Source organism: Macaca thibetana, chromosome 13 (genome assembly GCF_024542745.1).
Source record: "Macaca thibetana thibetana isolate TM-01 chromosome 13, ASM2454274v1, whole genome shotgun sequence".
In the NCBI taxonomy this organism is placed as follows: Eukaryota; Metazoa; Chordata; class Mammalia; order Primates; family Cercopithecidae; genus Macaca; species Macaca thibetana.
The window spans coordinates 103,573,323-103,599,962 of NC_065590.1; the positions used below are offsets into that span (position 1 = coordinate 103,573,323).

At 47.8% G+C, this 26,640-nt stretch overlaps 5 protein-coding genes across 27 annotated transcripts in view; 3 read left to right on the forward strand and 2 right to left on the reverse strand.

The window, feature by feature from the left end:
• RNASEH1 (ribonuclease H1) overlaps nt 1-1,904 on the forward strand; it is a 173,270-nt gene extending 171,366 nt beyond the window's left edge. The window contains exon 9 of the mRNA XM_050754062.1: nt 1,137-1,904. Coding sequence (XP_050610019.1) covers nt 1,137-1,223 — 87 coding nt within the window. The 3' untranslated portion in view covers nt 1,224-1,904. The remainder of the gene's footprint in view (nt 1-1,136) is intronic.
• Nucleotides 1-26,640, forward strand: part of ADI1 (acireductone dioxygenase 1) — an 847,802-nt gene that overhangs the window by 789,165 nt on the left and 31,997 nt on the right. The gene's annotated exons all lie outside the window — the stretch shown is intronic.
• Nucleotides 1-26,640, forward strand: part of EIPR1 (EARP complex and GARP complex interacting protein 1) — a 579,020-nt gene that overhangs the window by 225,805 nt on the left and 326,575 nt on the right. The window lies entirely within an intron of this gene.
• COLEC11 (collectin subfamily member 11) overlaps nt 1-26,640 on the reverse strand; it is a 361,397-nt gene that overhangs the window by 103,597 nt on the left and 231,160 nt on the right. The gene's annotated exons all lie outside the window — the stretch shown is intronic.
• The window catches only part of RPS7 (ribosomal protein S7), an 838,959-nt gene that overhangs the window by 41,070 nt on the left and 771,249 nt on the right, over nt 1-26,640 (reverse strand). The gene's annotated exons all lie outside the window — the stretch shown is intronic.

The window sequence follows — 26,640 nt, forward strand, 5'->3', positions numbered from 1 at the left end:
GATTACAGGCATATGCCCACACACCTGGCTAATGTTTGTATTTTTAGTAGCGATGGGGTTTTGTCATGTTACCCAGGCTGGTCTTGAACTCTTAACCTCAAACGATCCACCTGTCTTGGCCTTTCAAAGTACTGGGATTACATTTGTTTTGTGTCACTTCCTATATATTTTTATTTTATGATAAAAAGGTTTACAACTAAATAAATAATCATGTCAAACTTTTATTTATTGTTTTGAGACAGAGTCTCGCACTGTTGCCCAGGCTGAAGTGCAGTGGCGCAATCTCAGCTCACTGCAACCACAAGTAATGCAGTTTTAGTGAGAGTATCACTAGGCATAGAATACATAGGCAGTGTGGTTTGAGGGATGCTCTACAAAACTTACATTTTGTTAAGAACACAAACTAACACCTAATCTGAGCACATGACATTACTATGACAGCTGTATGTCACCCTGTTTGTTTCTTTGGAATGCATCATAATGTTAAATAAAACTATCAGTGTATTTTGTTTCAAACAATAGTAAGGTTGTGTGATTAAAGCCTTGGTAATAGAACTTTTATTCCAAGATGGAAGCATTTTTTAAAATTATAGATCGTGTTTATTAAAAAGTTTTTTTTAAGCAATACAGAACAAATTAAACTGCAACCATTGTCTCAATGCCTTGGTCTGCCTTCCCGGAACCACTGATAACAGTTTGGTAGCCTGATGTGTAAATTTGATTTGGCAACGTAAATGTAGACAGTAGTTAAATAAGTACATTAGTTTTTCTGACAGCACTGCAAGGGAAGCATGTGTGTGTGTGTTGCATACATATCCGTCCACCCATCTGTACATACATGTGTTTTGCCTGGAAAGCTTATCAAGTCCCATTGATAAGTGGGGGAGGAAATAGCAATATGAACGGTAAAATCCAATTTGTAGAAAAACAAAATGGAATGTTTGTAAATACATCCGTTGCATAAACGCATGAAGAATCAACAGCGTGCTGCTGAGGATCACGTTTGGGGAGAGGAGCGTCGAAGTTGAGCTTACGCTATGCAGTCTGTTCTGAATGTTTTTTTATGGTGAGAATATAGTCATGTGTTGCTTATGTAAAGATGAGTAAAAATAAAAGGAAAACATTTATCTTAACAGATGCACGTTCCTGGTCATTCGGGATTTATAGGCAATGAAGAAGCTGATAGATTAGCCAGAAAAGGAGCTAAACAATTGGAAGACTGAGCCATGTGACTTTAGTCCTTGGGAGAACTTGAGCCAGTGGCTGTCTTGCTGCTTGTGCTTACTGGTGTGGAAAACAGCCTGCAGGTGGGACCATCGCGGTGATGGGCAGATGCGTCTTTCACACGGAATCAGGCACAGTGGCCTTCTGTGACACGTTTTCATAAAAAATGGTTAAGTATATAATAAATCGAACATCTTTGAGATTGGAGAATTATGTGAGATTTCTGCATTATATTTACTGGGTTCGATACTGTTCTTGCTTGTTTTATTGCAGGCAAGCAAGGCAAATGGCCTAAAATTCTGTGGCTTATATTTTGATAAATCAAAAAACCATTGGTTAAAAGATGCAACTCAGAAATCTGGAAGTGATCTGGAAGCTTCCATTTACCATCCAGTCGACAGGACTGAGCCTGCTGCTTGTATAGGTGACTTGTGCCCATGGGTACCTTAGAGAAACATGCTGCCCAGGGCCTGGGCGCGCAGCTCAGTGGGCAGGGCGTAGGCTGGGTCTCAGCCCCATGTGCCTGCTTGCTGGGCACTTAGTATAGGGCAAAGCCTGCCTGCAGGCGACCCTGGCTGCTAAGCCATTCTCTAGGAACAGCTATGACTTGTAAAGACTAGAATGTATAAAGAAATATTTCAAAAATCTATTTGACTCTTTTGTTTAAAACTGTGCAAATTTAAAAAAAACACTGGTTTGGCACGGTGGCTCACTTCTGTAATCTCAGCACTTTGGGAGGCCAAGGTGGGCAGATCACTTGGTCAGGAGTTTGAGACCAGCTTGGCCAACATGACGAAACCCTGTCTCTACTAAAAATACAAAAAGTATCCAGGTATGGTGGCATGGGTCTGTAGTCCCAGCTGCTTGGGAGACTGAGGCACAAGAATCACTTGAACCAAGGAGGCGGAGGTTGCAGTGAGCCGAGATTGCGCCACTGCACTCCAACCTGGGTGACAGAGTAAGACTCTGTCTCAAAAAATAATAATAATAACAGTTTGACATGATTATTTATTTAGTTTTAAACACTTTTATCATAAAAACATACAGGAAGTAACACAAAACAAATGTATAGCTTATGAATGATTATGATTGTAAGGTGAATACCTTTGTGTCCACCACCCAGGGAAGAAATAGTACTTTGCCAGATACCCCAGAAGGCTCTCCAAGTGCCCCTCCAGCCATAGCCCCCTTGTTCTCCCGCTCCTTGCCCCCAGAAGTAATCCCGACTTTTACAGAAATGACTTTCTTGGTTTCTCGATGGCAGTTTAGTCTTGTCTGCTTTTTTTTGTTTGTTTTTTTAACTACTTCAGTGTCCATTTGCAGTCCCGTCTGTCTCGCTGTTTTCTCTGCCATTTATCTGTTGAAGAGCCTGGGCTGTTTGTCCCATGGCTTCCCACAGGGTAGATTTTACTGACCACGTGGTCATGGTGCAGTTCAGCATGGCCCTCTATCTTTCCTGCACATTGGCAGCTGGGTCCAGAGGCTTGATGAGCCTGAGATTTGATCCCTTTGGCAGAAGAATAGGCGGTTAGGTGCTTTGCTCAGGAAAGCGCCATGTTGACAGCAGCTGATGCTCAGTGCCAAGATCCGTTAATTATTTGGGGTTGTAAAATGGTGGTATTCTCATTCTGTCATTTTGTTTGCCTTTATTAGCTGGAATGGTTTTCTAAGAAAGTGTTTTCTTTTTTATGCTTGTTTGGTTACCCCGTGGTACAGTTCATATAGGAAGGGCAGGATAAATGCTTGATTCTTTGCTCTTGTACACTAAGTTTTTAAGATAATGCACTAGTTGTCTGTCAAGGAAGGTGAGCGGTGAAGGATTTTTAATTATATACAAGAATTCATGGGCATGGCATGGTGGCTTATGCCTGTAATCCCAGCACTTTGGGACGCTGAGGCGGGAGGATCACGTGAGCCCAGGAGTTTGAGACTAGCCTGGGCAACATAGCAATACCCTGTTTCTACAGCAAATTAAAATAAAATCATGTGAGTGTGGTAGTGCTTGCCTGTTGTCCCAGCTATTCTGGAGGCTGAGATGGGAGGATCGCTTGAGCCCAGGAGGTCGAGGATGCAGTAAGCCGTGACCATGCCACCGCACTCCAGCCTGGGTGACAGCAAGTCTTTGTCTTAAAAAAGAAAAAGAAAAAAAAAGAATTTGTGGAGTTAAGCATATTTGGTGGATTTCAATCCATTGTGATTTTTATCTTTATTTAACTCAGACAAGCTTATTTGGTGAGAGGGAGCCTCTTCAGCTTGGCTCTTGATTTCTTTTGGTAAGCGTGCATACGTGCACATACATGTGTGCACAGGCCACATGCACAGTTATTGATAGCTCCCTGCAGCCTGGCATGTCAAGATGCTCTAGGCCCATTTTATACAGCTTCTGCTCCAAACCTGTCTTAAAAGAAAAACCTTAGACAAGTTAGCAGTTTAATTGAGCAGAAAATAATTTCTTCAGCCGGGTAGCACTCAGGACCAAAGTGGTTCAGAACGCTCGCCTGCGCATTGTGTGCAGGCTGTATTTATAGCCAGAGGAAGGGAAAGACACACGTACCTGGCCAGACTGACTGCAGGTCAGCCTCCGCCTCACATAGGCATGTTTTGGCAGCCGTCAGCCTGTGATTGGTGAGACTCGGCTGCTTGTACAGAAGTATACTCTTAAGTCAGGTCCCAGTTTGTGTATACATTAACTGAGGTTATAAGTCACTATGTACAGAGGCAGTTTTAGGCCAAACTTAATTCCGTTTAACACTTGGAATCCATTATTTTTCCCAGAGTCTCTGGTAGAGATGGTATTTCAGATCCACAGTTGAGGATGCTCATTGCTATCGGGTTGGTCATTGTTTCTAGACTTTTTTTGGACAGAGCTTTAAAAAAATACAAACATTGCACACACATTTAAAGGAAAAAATATTTTCTAAGCCTACATTGATATTCCCAATACAAATTCAGGGTTCTGGGGCCTTTACGTAGCCTCTTCTATATGATATCTGTGCCTCCTGCACTCAGAATCCTGCTTCTCAAGACACAGGACGATGGCATGGAATATCCCGTAATCACTCACTTGTTTTATTCCTCTTTAACATTTTGCATTTAAAACAAATATAATACCGTAGCATTAATTGTGATGATGAAAACAGCACATTGTCAGAAAAGTCACTCTCTTTTACTGCCATTGACTCATTCCTGTGTTTTCAGTTCTCATAACCGGTCTATAGTCAGTGTCATCTTGGGGACAGTATTCCTTGAGTTTCTGATGTTGAATTCAGTTTTGCCGGATACAAAATTCTTGCCTCAGATTTTCTTTGAGGAGTATCTTGTTTTATTCTGTTATCTTCCAGCATAAAGTGATGCATGAAAAGCCTGGTGAATCTTATTTTCTTCCCCTGACAGTCATATGCTGTTTTTACTTAGATGCCCAGAGGATTTTTTCCTTTTTCTGTCAAGCCGGCAGTTTGATTCGAACGTGGCATGTGTTGGTATTGGTTGTCCTGGTCCGTATTTGCAGGTGTATGGTGTGCTCTTTCTATGTGTACTTCACATCTGTTATTTTAAGATTTGCTTGAACTGGAGTTTAGTGTTACATTTTTCTTGCTTTGGCTTTTTTCTTTTTTTTTTTTTTTTTTTTTTTTTTGAGACGGAGTCTTGGTCTGTCGCCCAGGCTGGGGTGCAGTGGCACAATCTCGGCTCACTGCAACCTCCACCTCCTGGGTTCGCGCCATTCTCCTGCCTCAGCCTCCCGAGCAGCTGGGACTATAGGCACTCGCCACTACGCCCGGCTAATTTTTTGTATTCTTTAGTAGAGACGGGGTTTCACTGTGTTAGCCAGGATGGTCTCGATGTCCTGACCTCGTGATCCGCCCGCCTCGGCCTCCCAAAGAGCTGGGATTACAGGCGTGAGCCACCGCGCCCGGCCGCTTTGGCTTTTTTCTTTGGGGTTTCCTGTTATCTGTATGTTGAAATCTAAGTTGCCTGTTTCCAGGCAACTTTGCCACTGTCTCTTGAATCTCTTTTATCTCTTTTTTTGTTTCTGTTTGAGTTTTAAAAGTTGTTACTGTACCACTTTTGTTTTGTTTTGTTATTTAAAATAGAAACAGTGTCTCACTCTGTTGCCCAGGCTGGTCTTAAACTCCTGGCCTTAAGCGATCCTCCTTCCTTAGCCTCCCAAAGTGCTGGGATTACAAGTATGAGCCACCAAACCCAGCCCCACCTTGCTTTTTAAAACAGCTCTATTGAGGTGTAACTGACAGAATGAATTGCACGTATGTAAAGTGACTGATGCATTTGCCTGTGAAGCTATCACCAGAACATGTCCATCACCGCCAACAGCATTTTCACACCCTTTCTAAACCGCCCCTGGTGTCCCCCATGCTTAGGCAACCACTGGTCTGCTCTTTCTCACTAAACGTTAGTTTATATGTTCTAGAATTTTATATGAGTGGAATCACAGAGCAAGTACCATGTGGGGAGGTGCTTCTTTTACTCACCATAATTATTTTGGCATTCACCCGTTTTGTGTATATCAATAATCCACATTTTATATTGCACAGATATACCGCAGTTTATTTATTTACTTGTTGACCAATATTTCAATTGTTTCCAGTTTCTAAGTAAAAATAAAGCAAAGCTGCCGTGAACATTTATATCCTTGTCTTTGTCGTCTGTTTCTCTTGGGTAAATGCCTTGGAACAAGGAGTGCCTGGGTCATATGGCAGGTGTGTGCTTTTTTTTCTTTTGAGACAGAGTCTCACTCTGTTGCCCAGGCTGGAGTCCAGTGGGGCCATCTCAGCTCACTGTAAGCTCCACCTCCCAGGTTCATGCCATTCTCCTGCCTCAGCCTCCCGAGTAGCTGGGACTACAGGCGCCGCCACCATGCCCATCTAATTTTTTGTATTTTTAGTAGAGACGGGGTTTCACCGTGTTAGCCGGGATGGTCTCAATCTCCTGACTTCGTGATCTGCCCACCTTGGCCTCTTCAAAGTGCTGGGATTACAGGTGTGAGCCAGCAGGTGTGTGCTTTTTAAGAAACTGAAACTCCAAGTGTGAACTTTAAATTTTACTTTCCCTCCAGCCAGGCAGGAGAGTTCCAGTTCACTCCACATCCTTGTCAGTTCTTGTCACCTCATTCTGTTACAAATGTCCGTGAGTTTTATGGTTTTGCTGTTTAGTAGTTCTATTTTTAGGTGAGGATTTGAGAAGATTCAAAAAGCAATCTCCTACTGCTGCCTCTGCCTTCTGAGAATCTGTGATTTAAAAAAAAGAAAGGTTGAACCAGAACTGGAAATACAGAGATGAAAAGTTGTGCCTCTAGAAACTTTACAGTCTGGGATTTTCACAAATATGAATGATGTTGGCTGGGCCTGTAATCCCAGCACTTTGGGAGGCTGAGGCGGGTGGATCATGAGGTCAGGAGTTCAAGACCAGCCTGAAAAAGATGGTAAAACCCCATCTCTACTAAAAATACAAAAATTAGCCAGGCACGGTGGCAGGTGCCTGTAATCCTGGCTACTCGGGAGGCCGAGGCAGAAGAATTGCTTGAACCCAGGCGGCAGAGGTTACAGTGAGCCAAGATCACGCCACTGCACTCCAGCCTGGGTGATAGAGTGAGATTCTGTCTCAAAAAAAAAACAAAAACAAAAAAAAACAAAAAAAAGCTATGTCAGTACAGCAGAAAGCTCATGAAGCCGGAGGGAAGGAAAAGTCCAACCACTTTTAGTTAAAAGACGAATCATAAAGTTTTAGGGGGCAATTTTTTTATTAAAAGAAAATGAGAATTAAAAAATCAGCTGTATTTTTTATATCTAGAAGTTTACAGTGATACATAATTGCATCTTAATCAGCTCCAACTCAGAAAATATTTGAGTGACTGTTATGTCAGATTGTGCTACATATTGTGGAATATATAAGCTTTCAACTGGTGCTACTTTAATGGGATGTTCGTGCCGTACAAACAGAGGCTGTTGAAGAAGTGTTCTGTTTTTTTTTTTTTTTTTTTTTTTTTTTTTTTTGAGACAGAGTCTTGCTCTGTCGCCCAGGCTGGGGTGCAGTGGCCGGATCTCAGCTCACTGCAAGCTCCACCTCCCGGGTTTACGCCATTCTCCTGCCTCAGCCTCCTGAGTAGCTAGGACTACAGGCGCCCGCCACCTCGCCCGGCTAGTTTTTTGTATTTTTTAGTAGAGATGGGGTTTCACCGTGTTAGCCAGGATGGTCTCGATCTCCTGACCTCGTGATCCACCCGTCTCGGCCTCCCAAAGTGCTGGGATTACAGGCTTGAGCCACCGCGCCCGGCCTGAAGAAGTGTTCTTTGTGCAGAGCTCCCCTCCTGGTGTCTGCGGGTGCCGGAGCATCCCGGTGTCGCCCCATTGCTGAAGCCTGAAGATAGCCACTCTGCCATCTTGTAGGACAGGCACAAAAGTGCACGAAGCCGGAGGTCAAACAAAACGAGAAAGAAAAAGCCCTCGTGGCCGGTGGACAGCTTGGGTAACTGTAAATAGGAACCAGTGGAATCTGCACTCCTGATTCAGGTGATGCTGTTCATTTCAAGTTGAGCAAGTCTGGGCCTCAGATGATGTGTCTGAAAAGGAGGACCTTGGTGTAGATTTCCGGTCCCTTTCCTAATTCTAATATTCTAGTACTTCTGGAGCGAGAAGGAATAGGTCACTCAACTGAAGCTCCTTTTTTATTAACGTGATGAATTGACATTCAGGACTCAGGAAAAGGATGTCATCAGAACAAAACGTGTAGCAATTATCATGGTGGTTGTGGTTCCTCAGTTCGTAAACACTCAGGAGTAACACGGGGAGGGCCGGCTACAGCTGCCCGCATTGTGTCTCCTGGCACACAGAAGACACTATGCTGGGTGAATACCTGGCCAGCTCGTTACAGCAGCTTTCGTTCTTAATTGCCCATTGAGAGATAGGAATTAGCACAAGGCGACTCTAATATTGTGTTGACATAAGTATTTGTCAAAGAACAACTTTCATCAAAATATGCCCCCAAATTAACATTCTTTGGTGATACGGGAAGCCGCCAGTATATGGTGGTAGGGTTTTGGACAAAGACAAATATGAATGAAGTGGAAAACGGAGAATGGACTGCTTTCTCTACCCCCAGCTGACAGAGCTGTTCTCTAAACCTAAATATGCACAGATTTGTGTATATTAAAGGCAGTACCTCAACTGTAAACAAGGGTCTTTAACCTAGGATTTAACATCCAGCAACCACTAAAGACGACTACATATAAAAAGCGTAATATAAAAAAGGGTTTTGAAGAGCCATAAGCAAAAACAAACTAGGAAAGCAATTTGCAATTCTTATCACAAAGGACTAATTTCCCTAATATATAAGAACTAGAAATTGAAAAAACTAATAACTCAGAAGAATGGATTGGCCAAATTGTTTACAGAAAAAGAAACATGGTCCTTTAGGAATGAAAAGATGCTCAACTTCACCACGAGAGAATGCAGATTAAAACACCTAGACACCATTTCTCTGTATGATATTAGCAACAGTGCATATGTTGATGAGGCTGCCTGGAAACGTGTGCTCACCTGTGTTGGTGCTGAGTGCAGATCGGCACCACTCAACACCAGACAGAGGCGTTACCCACTGTCAGAATTACAAATTCTTTGAACGTTAATCCACCAGTCCCTACTCTGCAGATGGTCTGCTGTAAATACACCTTGCACGCATAAAAGTAAAAGATGACCAGGTTTTCAATATCAGAGAACTGGAAACAATACTGGGACCTGAAGCGGCCATGGAATAAACAGCGTTAGAGTGACAGACCCCGTAATTACCCACAGACCAGAAGGCTCTCTGGGCGCTGTTAAGTGGAAAAAGGAAAGTACGGATTCATGTTACAGCAGGCGGCCTTTTGCGTCAAAGAGGATAAATAAAAATTCACAAACACTGAGCTATTCCTCTCTTACGCTGGGAGTGGGGAGAGGATGCTGTGGGTGGGAAGAGGGCAATGATGAGACTTCGTGGTCTGTGCATCTTTGTGTGCTGTCTTTTTATTTTTTATTTTATGTATGTATATAATTTTTTTTTTGAGACAGAGTTTTGCTCTTATTTTGCTCAGATTGGAGTGCAGTGGTGCGATCTCGGCTCACTGCAACCTCCGCATCCTGGGTTCAAACGATTCTCCTGCCTCAGCCTCCCGAGTAGCTGGGACTACAAGGTGCCCAACACCATGCCCGGATAATTTTTTTGTATTTTTAGTAGAGACAGGGTTTCACCATGTTGGCCAGGCTGGTCTCCAACTCCCGACCTTATGTGATCCACCTGCCTCGGCCTCCCAAAGTGCTGGGATTACCGGTGTGAGCCACTGTGCCCAGCCTGTATGCTATCTTTAAAAAAAAAAAAAAAAAATTGTTTCAAGACAGAGTTTCGCTCCTGTTGGCCAGGCTGGAGTGCAAATGGCACGATCTCAGCTCACTGCAACCTCCGCCTCCCGGGTTCAAGCGATTCTCCTGCCTCAGCCTCCCAAGTAGCTGGGATTACAGGTATGCACTACCACACCTGGCTAATTTTGTATTTTTAGTAGAGACGGGGTTTCTCCATGTTGATCAGGCTGGTCTGGTCTCAAACTCCCGACCTCAGGTGATCCGCCCGACTTGGCCTCCCAAAGTGCTGGGATTATAGGCAACGGCCACTGTGCCCAGCCAAAAAGATTTTCTTTAATCTTTTTTTTTTCTTCTTCTTTTGAGACAGGGTCTTGCTCTGTCACCTAGGCTGGAGTACGGTGGCACTGTCATAGCTTACTGCAGCCTCAGCCTCCTGAGTAGCTGGGACTACAAGTATGTGCCACCATGCCCAGCTAGTTTTTATTTTTCTTAGAGCTGGGGTCTCACTATGTTGTCCAGGCTGGTCTTCAACTTCTGGGCTCAAGCAATTCTCCAGCCTCGGCCTCCCAACACGCTGGGATTAGAGCCATGAGCCATTGTGCCTGGCCTTTTATATGTTATCTTGATCTTTGAATCATGTTGTAATACCTGTTAATAAATATTTGATAAAAAATATTTGAAAAGTCTGCCTTCAAAGAGGGCAGGTAAAGGGCATGGGTACGTTACCTGCAGAACTCTTACCAGCAGAAACCCGGGTGGACACGTTCCTAGCTGAGGTGTTCGGATCCCACCCCAGTCTTTGCAGCTCCCAACCGCTCTGTGAAACACTGTGACACCGCACCATGTGTGTGTATCTGAGATTCATATAATATGTAGTGTGCTCCTTTTAGGTAGACAACATGCTTTAACCTAACATTTTGAAACCCAGAGGAAAACTTACGGGGATCACAGCTGTTATGAACTGAATGGATCCCCCAAAATTCACGTTAAACCCCTAACCCCTGGTGTGGCTGTGTTTGGAGAGGGGCCTCTTAGGAGGTACTGGCGTTAAGGTTATAAGGGTGGGGCCCTGACCCGATGGGATTGGTGTCCCTATGAGGGGAGACCCCAGAGTGCTCATGTGCCCTCCTGCCCCCAGGGGCACTCGCCCGGAACAGGCCACATGCCAGCCTCTGCGAGCCAGGAAGGAGCCTTACCAGAAACAGAATCGGCAGGACCCTTGACCTCAGACTTGCAGCCTCCAGAACTGTGAGAAAATAGATTTCCGTTGTTTCAAGCCCCCGAGCCTGCGGTATTCTGTCCCAGCAGCCTAAGCAGGCTGAAACGGTAGGTTAGGATGCTTGGTAAATAAAAACATGAATTATCCTTGTTAGGGGTGTGAAGAAGCATTATTCAAGGGCCCTCTCCAGTGAGGTTTTGCAGTAAAGGAGAGAGACGGGGGTCAAATCCAAGTACAAGGATGGGTGGGAGCTGACAGCCCGGGAGCGGGGTGGGGACCTGTGGACAGAAATTCCTACGTGGGAAAGTCAGGAGTCAGGACTCTCAGATGCCCAGTGTGGGTTTCCCTAAGCAGGCTCAGCAGGATTTGCTCAAATGGAGCCAGCCCAGGACAGAGCCCAAGGTCAGAGCCTGGTCCATGAGGGGGACTCAGAGGGGTGGACACAAGCTTGGTCTGGGAGGGTCTTTGTCAAGGCCCATTTGTTTTATTTTGCAGGCAGGAAACTGCAGCTCTTACTGCCGCTCCTCAACGTGCTGGGAACACTCCTGCCTCAAGGGCTTTGCTGTTCCACTGCCTGGGCTTTACTCAGATGGAACTTTCTTTGTAAACATTATTGATTTCTAAAATTATGGTAAAATATACATAACAAAGGTAACATCTTTTTTTTTTTGAGACAGGAGGGTCTCACTCTGTCACACAGGCTGGAGTGCAGTGGTGCAATCACAGCTCACTGCAGCCTCTGTCTCTCGGGTTCAAGTGATTCTCCTGCCTCAGCCTCCCAAGGACTAGAGGCACGCACCACAACGCCTGGCTATTTTTTTTTTTTTGTATTGTTAGTAGAGACAGGGTTTTGCCATGTTGGCCAGGCTGGTCTCAAACTCCTGACCTCAAGTGATCCGCCCGCCTCACCGTCCCCAAGTGCCGGATTACAGGTGTGAGCCACTGCAGCCAGCCCATCTTAGCCATTTTAAAGTGTGCAGTTCAGTGGTATTAGGTACACTCACACTGCTCTACAGCCTTCAGCACCCTCCACCTCCAGAACTTCTCATCTTCCCAGACGGAAGCTCAGCTCCTGTTGGACACAGACGCCTCAGCCCCGTTCCCCAGCCCCTGGCAGCACTGTTCTGCTTTCCATCTCTATGAATGTGACTCCTCTAGGGACCCCGTATAAATGGAATCATGCAGGATTTGTCCTTTTGGGCCTGGCTTATTTCACTGACCCTAATGTCCTCAAGGTTCCTCCATATGGTAGCAGGTGTGACAATTCCCTTCCTGTTAAGGCTGAAGAATAGTCCACTGTGTGGATGTGGCACAGGATTTTCTCGGTGCCACTTCACCAGCCGGAGACCTCCGTGGTCGCTGGCGCCCCTGCCTGGCCTCACTGGGCCCAAGGCTCGCTGCTGGAGGTACTCCACACACACAGCCCAGTGGGCTGTGCTTGGCTTGCACCTCAGCCCAGATCCCACGCTTGCCACAGGTACGCTCAGTCGGTGATTGGGCCAGGTGTGCGACGACATGCTTCTGCCCTGGGCATCAGTGTCTGGGTGAGGGGAATGTGGCGGTGCCCAAAAACCCAGAGACACCAGGAACTGCAGAGCCCCAAGGGTCTCACAGCTCAACCGTTCCCGCCACCCGTGGCTCGGCGATCAGGGCATGTTACAGCCCTGGTTCAGGGAGTCGGAGGTCTGGGCTCTTGGGAAACACTGCAGCTTTCCCGCTTCCCACAACTTCAGCAAACAGGGGTGTGTGGCACCCAGCGGCTTTTCCCCCACTGCTCAGCAAGCAGGAGGGAGGGTTATGGTGTTACAGCCCTTTTTTGCACCCACTGTTCTGCAGGTCCCAAGTTCTTGTCCCACGTCCAGAAGAATGAACTTATGCAGACAACCAGAGAGTGAGCAGGGCAGAAACAACTTTTATTGCATGAGGGACCGGCTCCCAGTGTTGAGGGGACCTGAGAATGGGCATCTGCTACCTGAAGGTGAGTAGTCTCCACCCAAAGGTGGTAGCCCCGCTGTGTGGCTGAGTCCAGGGTTTTTATGGGCTCAGAATGGGGGAGTGTGTGCTGATTGGTCCATGGGTGGGCCTAGAAAAATCCCCATTTGATTGGCTAAAAGGTCATGGACTTCACCTGGAACTGGCAGCCCGGTTTTCCAGCTTCAGGCTGTCTTTGACTTGAAGGTCAGTTTCACTGGGGACCTGCCCCAGTCTGCCTAGAACCTGTCTTCTGCCACTCTCAGAGGAACCACGCTTCGCGTATCCAGTCGCCATTCACAGGCCCCTGCGTTGTCTTTGCCTCTCGGGCTTCGTGAAGAATGCTGCTGCGGACGGGGGAGCGCCCCTGCCTGTTTGTGTCCCTGCTTTCCATTTCTTTGGGAGGTACGTGGAGGGGAGATTGCGGGGTCCTGTGGTCATTCTGTGTTTGGCTCTCGGAGGAGCAGGCATCCTGTTTTCCACAGCAGCTCTGCCATCAAATGGCACTTTCTTAGTGAGGCCTCCCGGATCTCTCCCCGAAAATATTGCAACTCCTGGCTCACTTTCCTTCTTCCTGTAACGTATCACTGTGGAACTATCAGATGTGCCCGCGCCCAGGAGAGCCAGCAGTGAGCCCCCTTCCCCTCTCCGTGGTCAGTGTCTTCATACGGGGAGTTTGGAGGTGGCTGTGGTGGGAGGACTCACTCCGCAGAAATCAGCCAGTGCTGCAGGTCAGGGGCCGCCATCCCCCAGAGCTGCTGGGAAACATTTACCAGCACACCGGCGGCCTGCTTTCAACGTCTTTCATTTGTATGTATTTTGGTCTGTTTCTCTACCTAGAAAGTGAACTCCCTGTGGCAGAAGTTTAGTCTCTCTGCTCGCTTCTTGGTTCCCAGCTCCTGGAACAGAACCAGACTTCTAGCCAGGGCTCGGGCAACGCTTGCAGGATGTTTGTTGGCACCAGGGTGTGCCAGGAGAGGTGAGTTCTGAGAGGGCAGTGTGAGGAAGGAGCAAGCCTCGTGGCTGTCTTTGGAGAGGAGGCCTGGGTGACATTTCCTGCATCCTTTCCCTTCCCCTGAGGCAGCATGATCGGCTTCTCTGTGGGCACGGAGGCCTGGGAGGCCTGCTGCTCGCCTCGCTCTGCCTGAAGGGCCAGCAGCTCCATCAGTCCTGTCTGCACGGGAGAGCACCTCCATGCCTGTTAGTGCAGTGCTTCCCGGCCTTTATAATGTCAGGGCATGGCTAGAAAATGTGATTTCTACAGCACATTGGGGCCAAGTGGAGGGGGTTGGGCGCACCTCTGAGGGCCTCAGTGAAAATTTTCATTGAATTCTTTAGATGCAGTCATGCACTGCATAGCAACATTTCTGTCAATGATGCATATTCAACAGTGGCCTCATCAGATAACACCGTGTTTTTGCTGTGACTTTCCTATGCTTAGATACACAAATCCTTAGCGTTGTGTGACAATTGCCTGCAGGATTGAGAGCAGTGACCCGCTGGACGGGTTTACAGCCCAGAAGCCATAGGCTGTACCACAAGGCCTGGGTGTGTAGTGGGCTGTACCATCTAGGGGTGTGAAATCACCAAGGACACCTTCCTTAGAACCCATCCCCGTCAAGGGATGTGAGGCTGAGTAACCGGGCCGCGTGGGAGTTCAGCACTGAGCATGTTTCAGTGAGTGACTGAAATAATGAGCGTTCCGATCGGGCCCTCTCTGGCTGGCACCTGTGAACCACTCGCTTTGCGCCCATTATTTCTTGTTGCCACAACATCATTATAAACTGCTGATCGCTGTTTCTTTGTCAAACGGGAGGAGATAACGTCAGGGTCATGAGAAATGTTTGCAGAGGGAGCGAGTGCCTCGAAAGTGCTGAGACCAGGCGCTAACACCCGGAGGTCCGGTCGCTTGCGGGGTTAGCCGACAGGGAATAAGCGCGGACTTTCCCTGCATCCCCGAAACTCCCCCTCCCTGGCTCGTCAGCGGCATCAGAACTCTCTCCTCATCTCTGTCGAGGCGGATGTGAGAAATCTTGCTCTCTTGTCTTCTTGCTTTGGCCAAATGGAATAAACCTTTCTCTGTCTCCAGACAGCTGTGTCGCAGTGTTCAGCATCAGCTACACAGCAGGTACATGAACCTGGTATTTGGGCTTCTACAACAACTGTACTTACAACGCCAATAAAGTGCAAAGTATTAGGGAAGACCAAAGACCGTAAGTAGCAAACTTGTATACAACTTCCAAAGAAACACTCTTCAAACATTTCATGAGCAACTTCCAGAAACATCACTTTTTCCTATCAGGTTTATAATTAAAATAGCTGTAGACTTCCCATCTACAGCTTTTTAATGATGATCTCTTGAAATTCTTTTTTGCCTCACTTTGTCGTCCAGGCTGGAGTGCAGTGAAGCAATCATAGCTCACTGCAGCCTTGAACTCCTGGGCTCAAGCAATCCTCCCACCTCAACCTCTTGAGGAGCTGGAACTACAGGTATGCACCACCACACCTAGCTAATTTTTATTTTTTTTGTAAAGGCAGGATCTCTGTATGTTGCCCAGGCTGGTCCTAACACCTGGGCTCACGCAATCCTCCTGCCTTGGCCTCCCAAAGCACTGGCATTACAGGTGTGAGCAACCTGCCCAGCCTCTTCAAATTCTTTTCTTCTTTTTGAGATGGAGTTTCGCTCTTGTTGCCCAGGCTGGAGTGCAATGGCACTGTCTCGGCTCACTGCAACCTCCACTTCCCGGGTTCAAGCGATTCTTCTGCCTCAGCCTCCTGAGTCGCTGGGATTACAGGCATGCGCCAACATGCCCAGCTAATTTTGTATTTTTAGTAGAGACGGGGTTTCTCCATATTGCTCAGGCTGGTCTCAAACTCCTGACCCCAGGTGATCCACTTTGGCTTCCCAAAATGCTGGGATTACAGGCATGAGCCACTGTGCCCGGCCCAAATTCTTGATAGTCACCACTGATAAGAAACTCTGTATGCAAAAACAGATGAAAATGTTAAACAGCCCTTCCTTTCTTTTTATGGAGAAATGTAAAGTTGCAATTAGATTTTATATCCACTCAAACATTTCCAGATCAAGAATTTTTTCATAGCATCAAAGCTCTCCATTGCAAAACACACATACATTATTAGTCACTCACCCTGCAACTCCTTTACGAGTCTCTAAAAGGGCATATTAGCCTCGAACAGTCTCCAAAACACAGCTTTTGGGCTCTGCCTGGAGCTGAGCCCCAGAGACCCACCAAACCATCTGCCAAAGCCCCCCATCTGAGCTGTTCTCCTCCTTCTTCTGCCTTGACCTCCAGCTCCCAGCAGCCCCAGGCCCTCGTCCTGAAGGTGCTTCATGGTCTGGGGCCAGCTGCTGAAATTGGGTGTGACCAGCACCCTTGGCCACACGAGGACGCACGTGCGTCAGCATGCCGTTGGCTGGCTGTTTCCCAATGTGTGCATCTTCAGTGGCTGGCTGTCCTGCTTAGCTCCCTCCTGGGAGCCTTGAGCAGAGTTATTCCTGGTTCGGGGGCTCAGGACACCTCAGGCCCCGTGCAGCTGCCCGGAGGACCAAGGGATCAGCATTCGAAGGCGTATCTGCAAAAGACTGGACACTGTCTAATGCGCGTTTGGGTGGCACTGGTGATGGCCCGGTGCTTCCCCCCTGAGAAAGCAACACACGTGTTTACAAAGGAATTCAATAACCTTTCTCCACATTGGTTTATTCTAGGATTGTAAATAACTTTATTCAATTTATAATTTTCTGAAACATCATCGGGGCTTTCTTCTGTTTCTTCATGTGCTAATTCATCTCTAATTCAACATTACTGTCAAATACATTTTTCTTTGCAAAACCTCACTCGTTTCTAGAGAGTCACAGAAGATTATATGACTTTCTAAAAGGACAGAAAATAGCAATATGAATTTCAGTTCTAATTTCTCACTTACCAACCTCACACCCACCTTCAGCAGACCCTGCCACCCTCCCATGTGCCTGAGGGTCTGCCTGCAGGTGTGAGTTTGTCACTTTTCATTGTAAGAAGTTTGCCTTTTGTTCTTTTTAGAGTCTACTGGGCAGGTATTATATTGAGATTATTGGTAACAAGAGAATGAATCAAAACAGGAAAGAATGTGAAAGGTGACCTGGTTCCCTCCACAACATATCCTACAACGCAGTGCCCTAAGCTTTTTCTAAAGGCTCTGGGAAAGATTCTTGCACCATTCAACCATAGCTCGTCGGCTGCCACATTGTCATGATTCAGTGTGACACGTGTGAAAACATGGCAGCGTTGCTCACCCGCTCAGAAGGGCCTCTGCGAGGGGCTCATTAGTAGCAGTGACCTTGGTGGGACTCACGCGGCACCTCCCTGTGATGCCATGCAGTAGCTTGCAGTGGGAGTCCCTGCGTCCTCTTCCTGCCACCTCCCCTGTGCACTTGTCCTCCAAACCTACCTGAAGACCTGCAGGAGGAAGGCCTGCGATGCTCTCTTCTTGGGGTGGGGGTGAGAAAACATTTCTTCTACGAGGAGATGGTAAAACACAACCAGTGATCATGGAACCTGCCCTGAGATTTGACCAAGATGGAGGGAAGGACCCCTATGTCCTTGAGACCCCAGGAGAGGGATAGAGAGGAATTGCTGGGTCGTATACACCCGTTACGGTTACCGCACCCTTGTGGAGCTGCTTTCGCCCTTCCTAAGGGCACCAGAGTGATTGTGTATGCTGGGGCCGATGGAATCCTAGATCTGCTGAGATATGCTACTCGATCCAAAGACAATGTCTTAGGCATGGGGAGCTAGAAAATCCTGCCCTCGGAAGAGTGTCCCGGAGTTTTGCAGGGACTCAAAATGAACAGAGCTGCTGTATCCAAATTTCTGCAAATGCTGGAAGCACAGGGTGGCAGCAAAGTTTTGGGGCACATTAAGTTTGTTCCAAGTTAATTTGCTTTTTATTGCAATTATTAAGGCTGTTAGAAACTGTTCTTGTTTATACGGAAAAGTCACTGTCTTTTGTAACAATACCTGCTCACTCTCCTACTATGTCTTAACACTTCTCCTGTTAATTTCCTTGGGTTTGCCAGGTATGCAATCCCATTATCTGCTACTAATAATACTCTCATTCCTTCTTCCCCGTCCTGCTAATAATAATACTCTCATTCCTTCTTCCCTGCATTACTAATAATACTCTCATTCCTTCTTCCCCGCACTACTACTACTAATACTCTCATTCCTTCTTCCCCGTCCTGCTAATAATAATACTCTCATTCCTTCTTCCCTGCATTACTAATAATACTCTCATTCCTTCTTCCCTGTACTACTACTACTAATACTCTCATTCCTTCTTCCCTGCATTACTAATAATACTCTCATTCCTTCTTCCCTGTACTACTACTACTAATACTCTCATTTCTTCTTCCCCGTCCTACTAATAATAATACTCTCATTCCTTCTTCCCCGTCCTACTAATAATAATACTCTCATTCCTTCTTCCCCGTCCTACTAATAATAATACTCTCATTCCTTCTTCCCCGTCCTACTAATAATAATACTCTCATTCCTTCTTCCCCGTCCTACTAATAATAATACTCTCATTCCTTCTTCCCCGTCCTACTAATAATAATACTGTCATTCCAGCTGGGCGCGGTGGCTCATGCCTGTAATCCCAGCACTTTGGGAGGCCGAGACAGGCGAATCACGAGGTCAGGAGATCGAGACCATCCTGGCTAACACCAACACAGTGAAACCCCGTCTCTACTAAAAATACAAAAAACTAGCTGGGCGTGGTGGCGGCGCCTGTAGTCCCAGCTACTTGGGAGGCTGAGGCAGGAGAATGGCGTGAACCCGGGAGGTGGAGCTTGCAGTGAGCTGAGATTGCGCCACTGCACTCCAGCCTGGGCGACAGAGCCAGACTCCGTCTCACAAAAAAGAAAAAGAAAAATAATAATAATAATAATAAATAATAATACTCTCATTCCTTCTTCCCTGTACTACTACTACTAATACTCTCATTCCTTCTTCCCCATCCTACTACTGATAATACTCTCATTCCCTCTTCCCCGTCCCACTACTACTAATACTCTCATTCCTTCTTCCCCATCCTATTACTAATAATACTCTCATTCCTTCTTCCCCATCCTACTACTAATAATACTCTCATTCCTTCTTCCCCGTACTGTGTCGCTTACACAGTCTCACGTCTCACGGCCTCATCTAGCACTCCCTCAACATTTTCCGTTCAGGTGATCAATTGGTGGTGAGTGCCTCCAAGCTAAGCACCATCAGTTAGATCTGTTTCTGGCCTTTAGGAAGAAGGATTCCTTGCATTTCAGCAGAAAGTGGTGCCTGCCTAAGCCCCGCAGTGGGCCGGGGGCATTTGCAGTGTGGACCACCCAGCCCAGTGGTGGCAGCAGGGCTGGGCCAGGGCATAGCGGTGGACTGACAGGGCTAGAGGGAGAGAGCGTGTGTCCGCTCTGAGATCTCTGGGGTTGTGTCCCAGGGCACCATACACGGAGGAGTGCAGGCAGGTGAGACGGGAGACAGAAGGCAGGGGCAGCGAAGGGCGATGCTTTGCCCTGGGTGATCCTGAGGCTGGCAGGGCGGCCAGTGCTGCCAGGCCCAGAGCTTTGCACTGCGTGAGGCACACGGAATGGGGGTGTTTTGAGCAATTCATGAGAGACTGCTTCGGAGTTTCAAATGTCTTGAAATGTCTGTCAGACAGGGACATGTGGGTCCCACTGGAGATTTTAGTACGTATTTCTTTCTTCCACAATTTGCACAGTAACAGTCATGGCAAACAACTAATTACATGTGGTGGTGGTTGTTGGCCCAAGTGGTACGATCACGGCGCACTGCAGCCTTGACCTCCTGGGCGGGAGCAATCCTCCCACCTCTGCCTGGTGAGTGGCTGCGACCAGGGTTCCAACTACATATCCAGCTTCTGAATTTTAAATTCAAAAAATCGGTTCCTTCAGGCTAACGGAGATAACCCAAGTTTCGTGTGCATATGTGTTTTCTGGGATATTCACTTGTTCCAGCAGCGTTTGTTGTTGAAGCTAACGTGATCTTAAAACTATGTATTTTTGAATAAGTATCGATTCACAGGCAGGTGCAGAAAAAGTACAAGGAGGCCCTGGGTCTCCTTCACACACTTTCCCCCCAGGGCAATGTCTTGCACAACTATAGATAACGTATGTTTTAATTTTATCTTAAGCAAATAATAACAGTGGATAAAGCATGAACAAGAATGTAATGTAAAGTCACAAACGGCAACAATCTAAAAAGCAACAATAGAAGTATTTACATAAACGACGGCTCCGTGTTGCAGTGGAGTCCTGTGGGTCATTAAGAAGTGATGTCCATGTGTGGCCATGCGGCTCTTGGCTCTCAACGTGTTAGAAATCAACATGTGGCGGGCGAGTTTCCCAGGCAAGGCCGTTTAGAGCTGCACCCGGGAAGGTGGGCACGAGGGAGGTGGCACAGGGGAGGGGGGCTCGCAAGCTCCCCAGGGGCGTGCACTGCAGTCTCCAGGGGGGCGACGCGCAGAGTTCCCCAGTGTCCTGAATGCCCCTGCACGTGCATGCACACGCGGGAAGGGGCACGCTAGCACACGGGTGATGGTCAGGGAGCAGGGCGCAGGCCTCAGCGGGGATCTTAGTGTGATGCGAGGCCAGGGTCTAGGCGTCACTCTGCGGGCAGGCGCGTTTCTCAGTGTGACACACCCCGGAGGTGGCCCGAGAGGTGGAGCAGCCAGGCCCGGCTTCTACTTCGGCTTCGGGCTGCTGTGCCCAACGCAGACAGCGCGTCTGGAGACGCGTTCATTCCCGGTCCTCCCCAGAGGCTCAGGATGAGGGCGGATCCCCGCGGGCTGAGGAGCGCTCAGCCAGGAGTTCAGCGGAGGGTTCCGGACTCCACGGAGCCCACCCGCCTCCCGCGGCCTCGGCCCGCCGGCTCCCCGGACGCAGACGGCTCCTCCAGCACCTGTGCAGACGCAAGCGCTCGCGCACACACCCACAACACACCATATACAACACACTACACACACAGCACACCAGACAACACACACCATACACAACACACACCACACCACACACAACACATACCACACAGCACACCACACAACACACACACCACATACCAGATAACATACACCATACACAACACACAACACACACCACATACCATACAGCACACCACACACCACACACAACTCACCGCACACCAGATAACATACACCATACACAACACACAACACACCACACACAACACATACCACACAGCACACACACTACACACACACCACACAACACACAACACACCAGACAACAACACACCATACACAACACACAACACACCACACACACCACATACCATACAGCACACCACACACCACACACAACACACCACACACCAGATAACATACACCATACACAACACACACCACACCACACACAGTGCATACCACACACACACTACACACAACACACACCACAACACACCACACACAACACACAACACACACACCACATACCAGATAACATACACCATACACAACACACAACACACACCACATACCATACAGCACACCACACACCACACGCAACACACCACACACCAGATAACATACACCATACACAACACACAACACACCACACACAGCACATACCACACAGCACACACACTACACACAACACACCACACACCAGATAACATACACCATATACAACACACAACACACCACACACAGCACATACCACACAGCACACACACTACACACAACACACACCACACAACACACAACACACACACCACACCACACACCAGACAACACACAACACACCATACACAACACACAACACACAACACATACCACACAGCACACCACACAACACACACACCACACACCAGATAACATACACCATACACAACACACAACACACCACACAGCACATACCACACAGCACACACACTACACACAACACACAATACACAACACACACACCACACCACACACCAGACAACACAACACACCATACACAACACACAACACACCACGCACAACACATACCACACTGCACACACAACACACACCACACCACACCAAACAACACACCATACACAACACCACACACCATAGACAACACACACGAACACAACACACCATACACAACACAACACATAACACACCACGGAGTACACAAAGCACAGCACACACACCACACACACCATAGACAACACACACAACACATACCACACACCACACACACCACACACAACACACACCACACACCATACACACACATCACACATCACACATACAACACACCATACCATAAAGACACCACACAACATACCACACATACACCACACACCACACATCACACCATACACTACAGATACCACATATGCACACCACACCACACACATACAACACACTATACCACACATACCCAACACACAACACACTATACACACACCACAGACACAGTACACCACACCCACATCACACACACCACACATGCCATACGCCACACATACCACACAACACATACAACGCACCATACCTACACACCCCACCATACACACACCACATACATTCAACACACAACATACTATACATATACCACATACACCAGGCATTACACACACACCACAGTATACACACACCCAACAGACACATCACACACACCACACAACATACACACACCACACCATATGCACACACCACTCCCCTCATACACCACACCATACACACACCACACACCAACGACCCCCTTCCGCACACACAGCACTGTGCTCCCACCCGATGCCTCGCTCTCTGCCCCACCCTGTGTGATTTTTCTCTTTTGGGGGGTGGCGGGGGTGGTGCCCTGCAGACTGGGGAAGAGTGCAGGCTGGGTGGGGGAGGGGTGCCTCTGAGCCCTGCGCCCTCCCTGTGTCCCGGGATGCCAAGCTCCCAAGTCAGGGTGTGTGGAGCCCAAGCTGCCGGCCTGCCGGTGATGACCAGGCCAAGGAGTGTGGAGCCACCTCTCTGATTCCTAAAACGACTCGAGTTATTCTGCCTTCGTGTGGAGCCACCGCTCTGATTCCTAAAGCGACTGCAGTTGTTCACCCTTCTTGGGTTTCTGCTTCCCTGCCTTGGCCTCCCCAGCCCCCAACACTGGTGTTCACCGAAGAATGTTCTGTGGAACATTTTCGGAGTCAGTAGATGCCTCTCCCCAAAGAGCCAACAGTTGTGTTACCTGAAACAGTGTCTTGATCGCAAGCCTTCCTGCTGCCCAGGATAGAGCTAGGACGGGATTTTCTCACATCTTTTTTTAAAACTTCAAAACCCTTTTTGCTAATCATCTCACAACTTAGGTGACATGAGACACGTTTTTGGAAACGTTTTGGGGACACTGTGACCTTGAAGATGATGACAAATGCAGAATGAGATAGCCTGGAATGGACGTGTGGTTAGATTTCATCCTGGGGGCACCGAGGTCTGGCGTAATTCACTGAAATGCTGTAAACCAGCCTGCATTTCCTCCCAGAAAAAACCTCCATCTTTACTTCAAAGATATATGAAGACCAAGAGAAATGTTTTCCTTTTAATTCATTTCAACCGCATTTTGCTGACTGTGGCCTCCAGGCAGCTGTGTCTGAATATGCTGCTTCTTTGTGAAGAAATCTATACCCACACTCCCCTTTTCAATTAAGAAAATTCACATGCACAGATGGGCTGCTTCTTGATTTACAGAGAACATAACTTTTTATTTATTTTTTTTATTTTTATTTTTATTTTATTTTATTTTTTTTTGAGACGGAGTCTCGCTCTGTCGCCCAGGCTGGAGTGCAGTGGCCGGATCTCGGCTCACTGCAAGCTCCGCCTCCCGGGTTCACGCCATTCTCCTGCCTCAGCCTCCGGAGTAGCTGGGACTACAGGCGCCCGCCACCTCGCCCGGCTAGTTTTTTGTATTTTTTAGTAGAGATGGGGTTTCACCCTGTTAGCCAGGATGGTCTCGATCTCCTGACCTCGTGATCCACCCGTCTCGGCCTCCCAAAGTGCTGGGATTACAGGCGTGAGCCACCACGCCCGGCCGAGAACATAACTTTTTAATTTTTTTATTATTATTTTTCGAAATGGAGTCTTGGTCTGTCACCCAGGCTGGAGTGCAATGAAATGATCTCGGCTCACTGCAACCTCTGCCTCCCAGGTTCAAGCGATTCTCTTGCCTCAGCCTCCCAAGTAGCTGGGATTATAGGCGTGTACCACCATGCCTAGCTAATTTTTGTATTTTTAGTAGAGACAGGGTTTCATCTTGTTGGCCAGGCTGGTCTCAAACTCCTGAGCTCAAACATCCGCCTCAGCCTCCTAATGTGTTGAGATTACAGGCGTGAGCCACGGCGCCCGACCTATAGATAACATAACTTTTTTAAAAATTGAGAATTTTCAAAAAAATTTCAACTACACAAGAGAACGGTTTGATGACCATCCAAATACCTCTGTCACCTACCTTCAATAATGATCAACACTTGCTAACCTAATTTGGAATGGTATTCTGGAAGTGTTTTTTTTTCATGTGCAGTACTAGGCCTGACTCTGATACCGGAATCTATTACAGTCTCTTGTCATTTTAGGTATCTTCTGTGAACCTGCCAGGCTTCCTTGACTTGTAGGGTCTGGGACAGTCTCACTGGTTGTCGTTACACAGGTCTGATTGTTAACCCCAGGCTTATTTATAGAGAGACCCTTACTTTCACTGCAAACATAGTATATTTTTAGCCATTAGCTGTCAACTGTTCCTGAAACGATCTTTTCACCAGATGCTCCTCCGCAGCTTCCAGCCAACCACCGTCTTGCATTATTTATGATGCCCCTGGTCCCTTACTGTTTTCTCTATTTCCCAGCAAGCCCTCCAGGCTGTTCCATGTAGAAGACATCAAGTCAGGTTTGGCCCTCCCAGCAAGCGTGGTGTAGACCCAGCCTCCTCCACAGAATCGTGTCTGCCCTGGCGGCACTCAGACTGGGTTCAGCAGGGAACGGCCGGGAGGGTATGAGACCGGAAGGCATGGTGTTGAGAGCAGCTTTGCTCGTCTCTTTCTCTCACAAGCTGTTGGAAACACTCACAAGTAGGGCACCTTGGCAGCTGAGGATTTGTCATGGACATCTGGCCTGTTGGTCTGCCCTTCCAACACCCCTCTCCCTAACCGATCATGGGCTGAGGGGCTGCCAGGCAGAGCAGCTCCCGGCCAGGCCCAGGGTAGTGGAGTCTGCACCTCAGGCTCCCACAGAGATCTAAAGGGCTGGGCAATCTGGAATCTCCCGTGAGACCGGATATCCAATCATTACATAACAGAGCTCTTTTGCCTTGAATTGCAAGCAAGTGTAGTCTTAGAGCTACTGGCAGCTGTTTCCTGACCTATGCAGAGAACTCCTTTCTAGTAGCTGAGTATTCAGACAATGCACAGAGAAAAAAGGGTTGAGATATGGAGGAGAGAGAGAAAGAGAAGGAGAGACAGAGGGAGGAAGAGAGAGAGACAGTAGGAGGGAGAAAAGGGGGGAGAGAGGCCGGGCGCGGTGGCTCAAGCCTGTAATCCCAGCACTTTGGGAGGCCGAGACGGGCGGATCACAAGGTCAGGAGATCGAGACCATCCTGGCTAACACGGTGAAACCCCGTCTCTACTAAAAATACAAAAAACTAGCCGGGCGAGGTGGCGGGCGCCTGTGGTCCCAGCTACTCGGGAGGCTGAGGCAGGAGAATGGCGTGAACCCGGGAGGCGGAGCTTGCAGTGAGCTGAGATCCGGCCACTGCACTCCAGCCTGGGCGACAGAGCCAGACTCAGTCTCAAAAAAAAAAAAAAAAAAAAAAGAAAAGGGGGGGAGAGAGAAAGAGAGAAGGAGAGACAGAGGGAGGAAGAGAGAGAGACAGTAGGAGGGAGAAAAGGGGGGAGGGAGAAAAGGGGGGAGAGAGAAAGAGAGAAGGAGAGACAGAGGGAGGAAGAGAGAGAGACAGTAGGAGGGAGAAAAGGGGGGAGGGAGAAAAGGGGGGAGAGAGAAAGAGAGAAGGAGAGACAGAGGGAGGAAGAGAGAGAGACAGTAGGAGGGAGAAAGGGGGGAGAAAGAGAAGGAGAGAGAGAGAGGGAGAGAAGAAAAGCTACGTGAAGAGAGAGACACACACATACAGAGAAGATAGACCACGAGACAGAGACAGAGCTGTTAACATGCTTTCAGCCCTGAATCCAGCCTTGCCCGAGGTGCGTTCTGCTCTAACCCTTCTCATTTATGTGATCCAACATATCTTTGTTTCCATTTGTTTGCTTAGGTAACTTGTTGAACTTCTTTCTTTTCTTTTTTTTTTTCATTTTTTGAGGTGGAGTCTTGCTCCGTTGCCCAGGCTGGAGTGCAGGTGCGCAAGCTCGGCTCACTGCAACCTTCACCTCCTGGGTTCAAGTGATTCTCCTGCCTCACCCTCCTGAGTACCTGGGATTACAGGCGTGCACCACCATACCCAGGGTTTCACCATGTTGGTCAGGCTGGTCTCGAACTCCTGACCTTGTGATCCGCCCACCTCGCTCTCCCAAAGTGCTGGGATTACAGGCATGAGCCACTGTGCCCGGCCAACTTGTTGGATTTCTATCACCTGCAACCTAAAGTACCCCGAACAAAAAAGATGAGAGCTGTGGTTCTTACAGTATGGGGATGTTTGAAGTCAAAACTATTTTTCTCACAATGCCAGGATGACATGTACCTTCTTCTCTGTGTTGAGCATTGCTCTCATGGGTGCAAAGTCAGTGATGAGTTCAGCAATCTGTGCCCAAGAGAGCCACACCATGGTACACACTGTACCAGCATTCATTGTGTTTTTCATACACCTGCACTGAAGCAACAGAAACAAAAATAAAC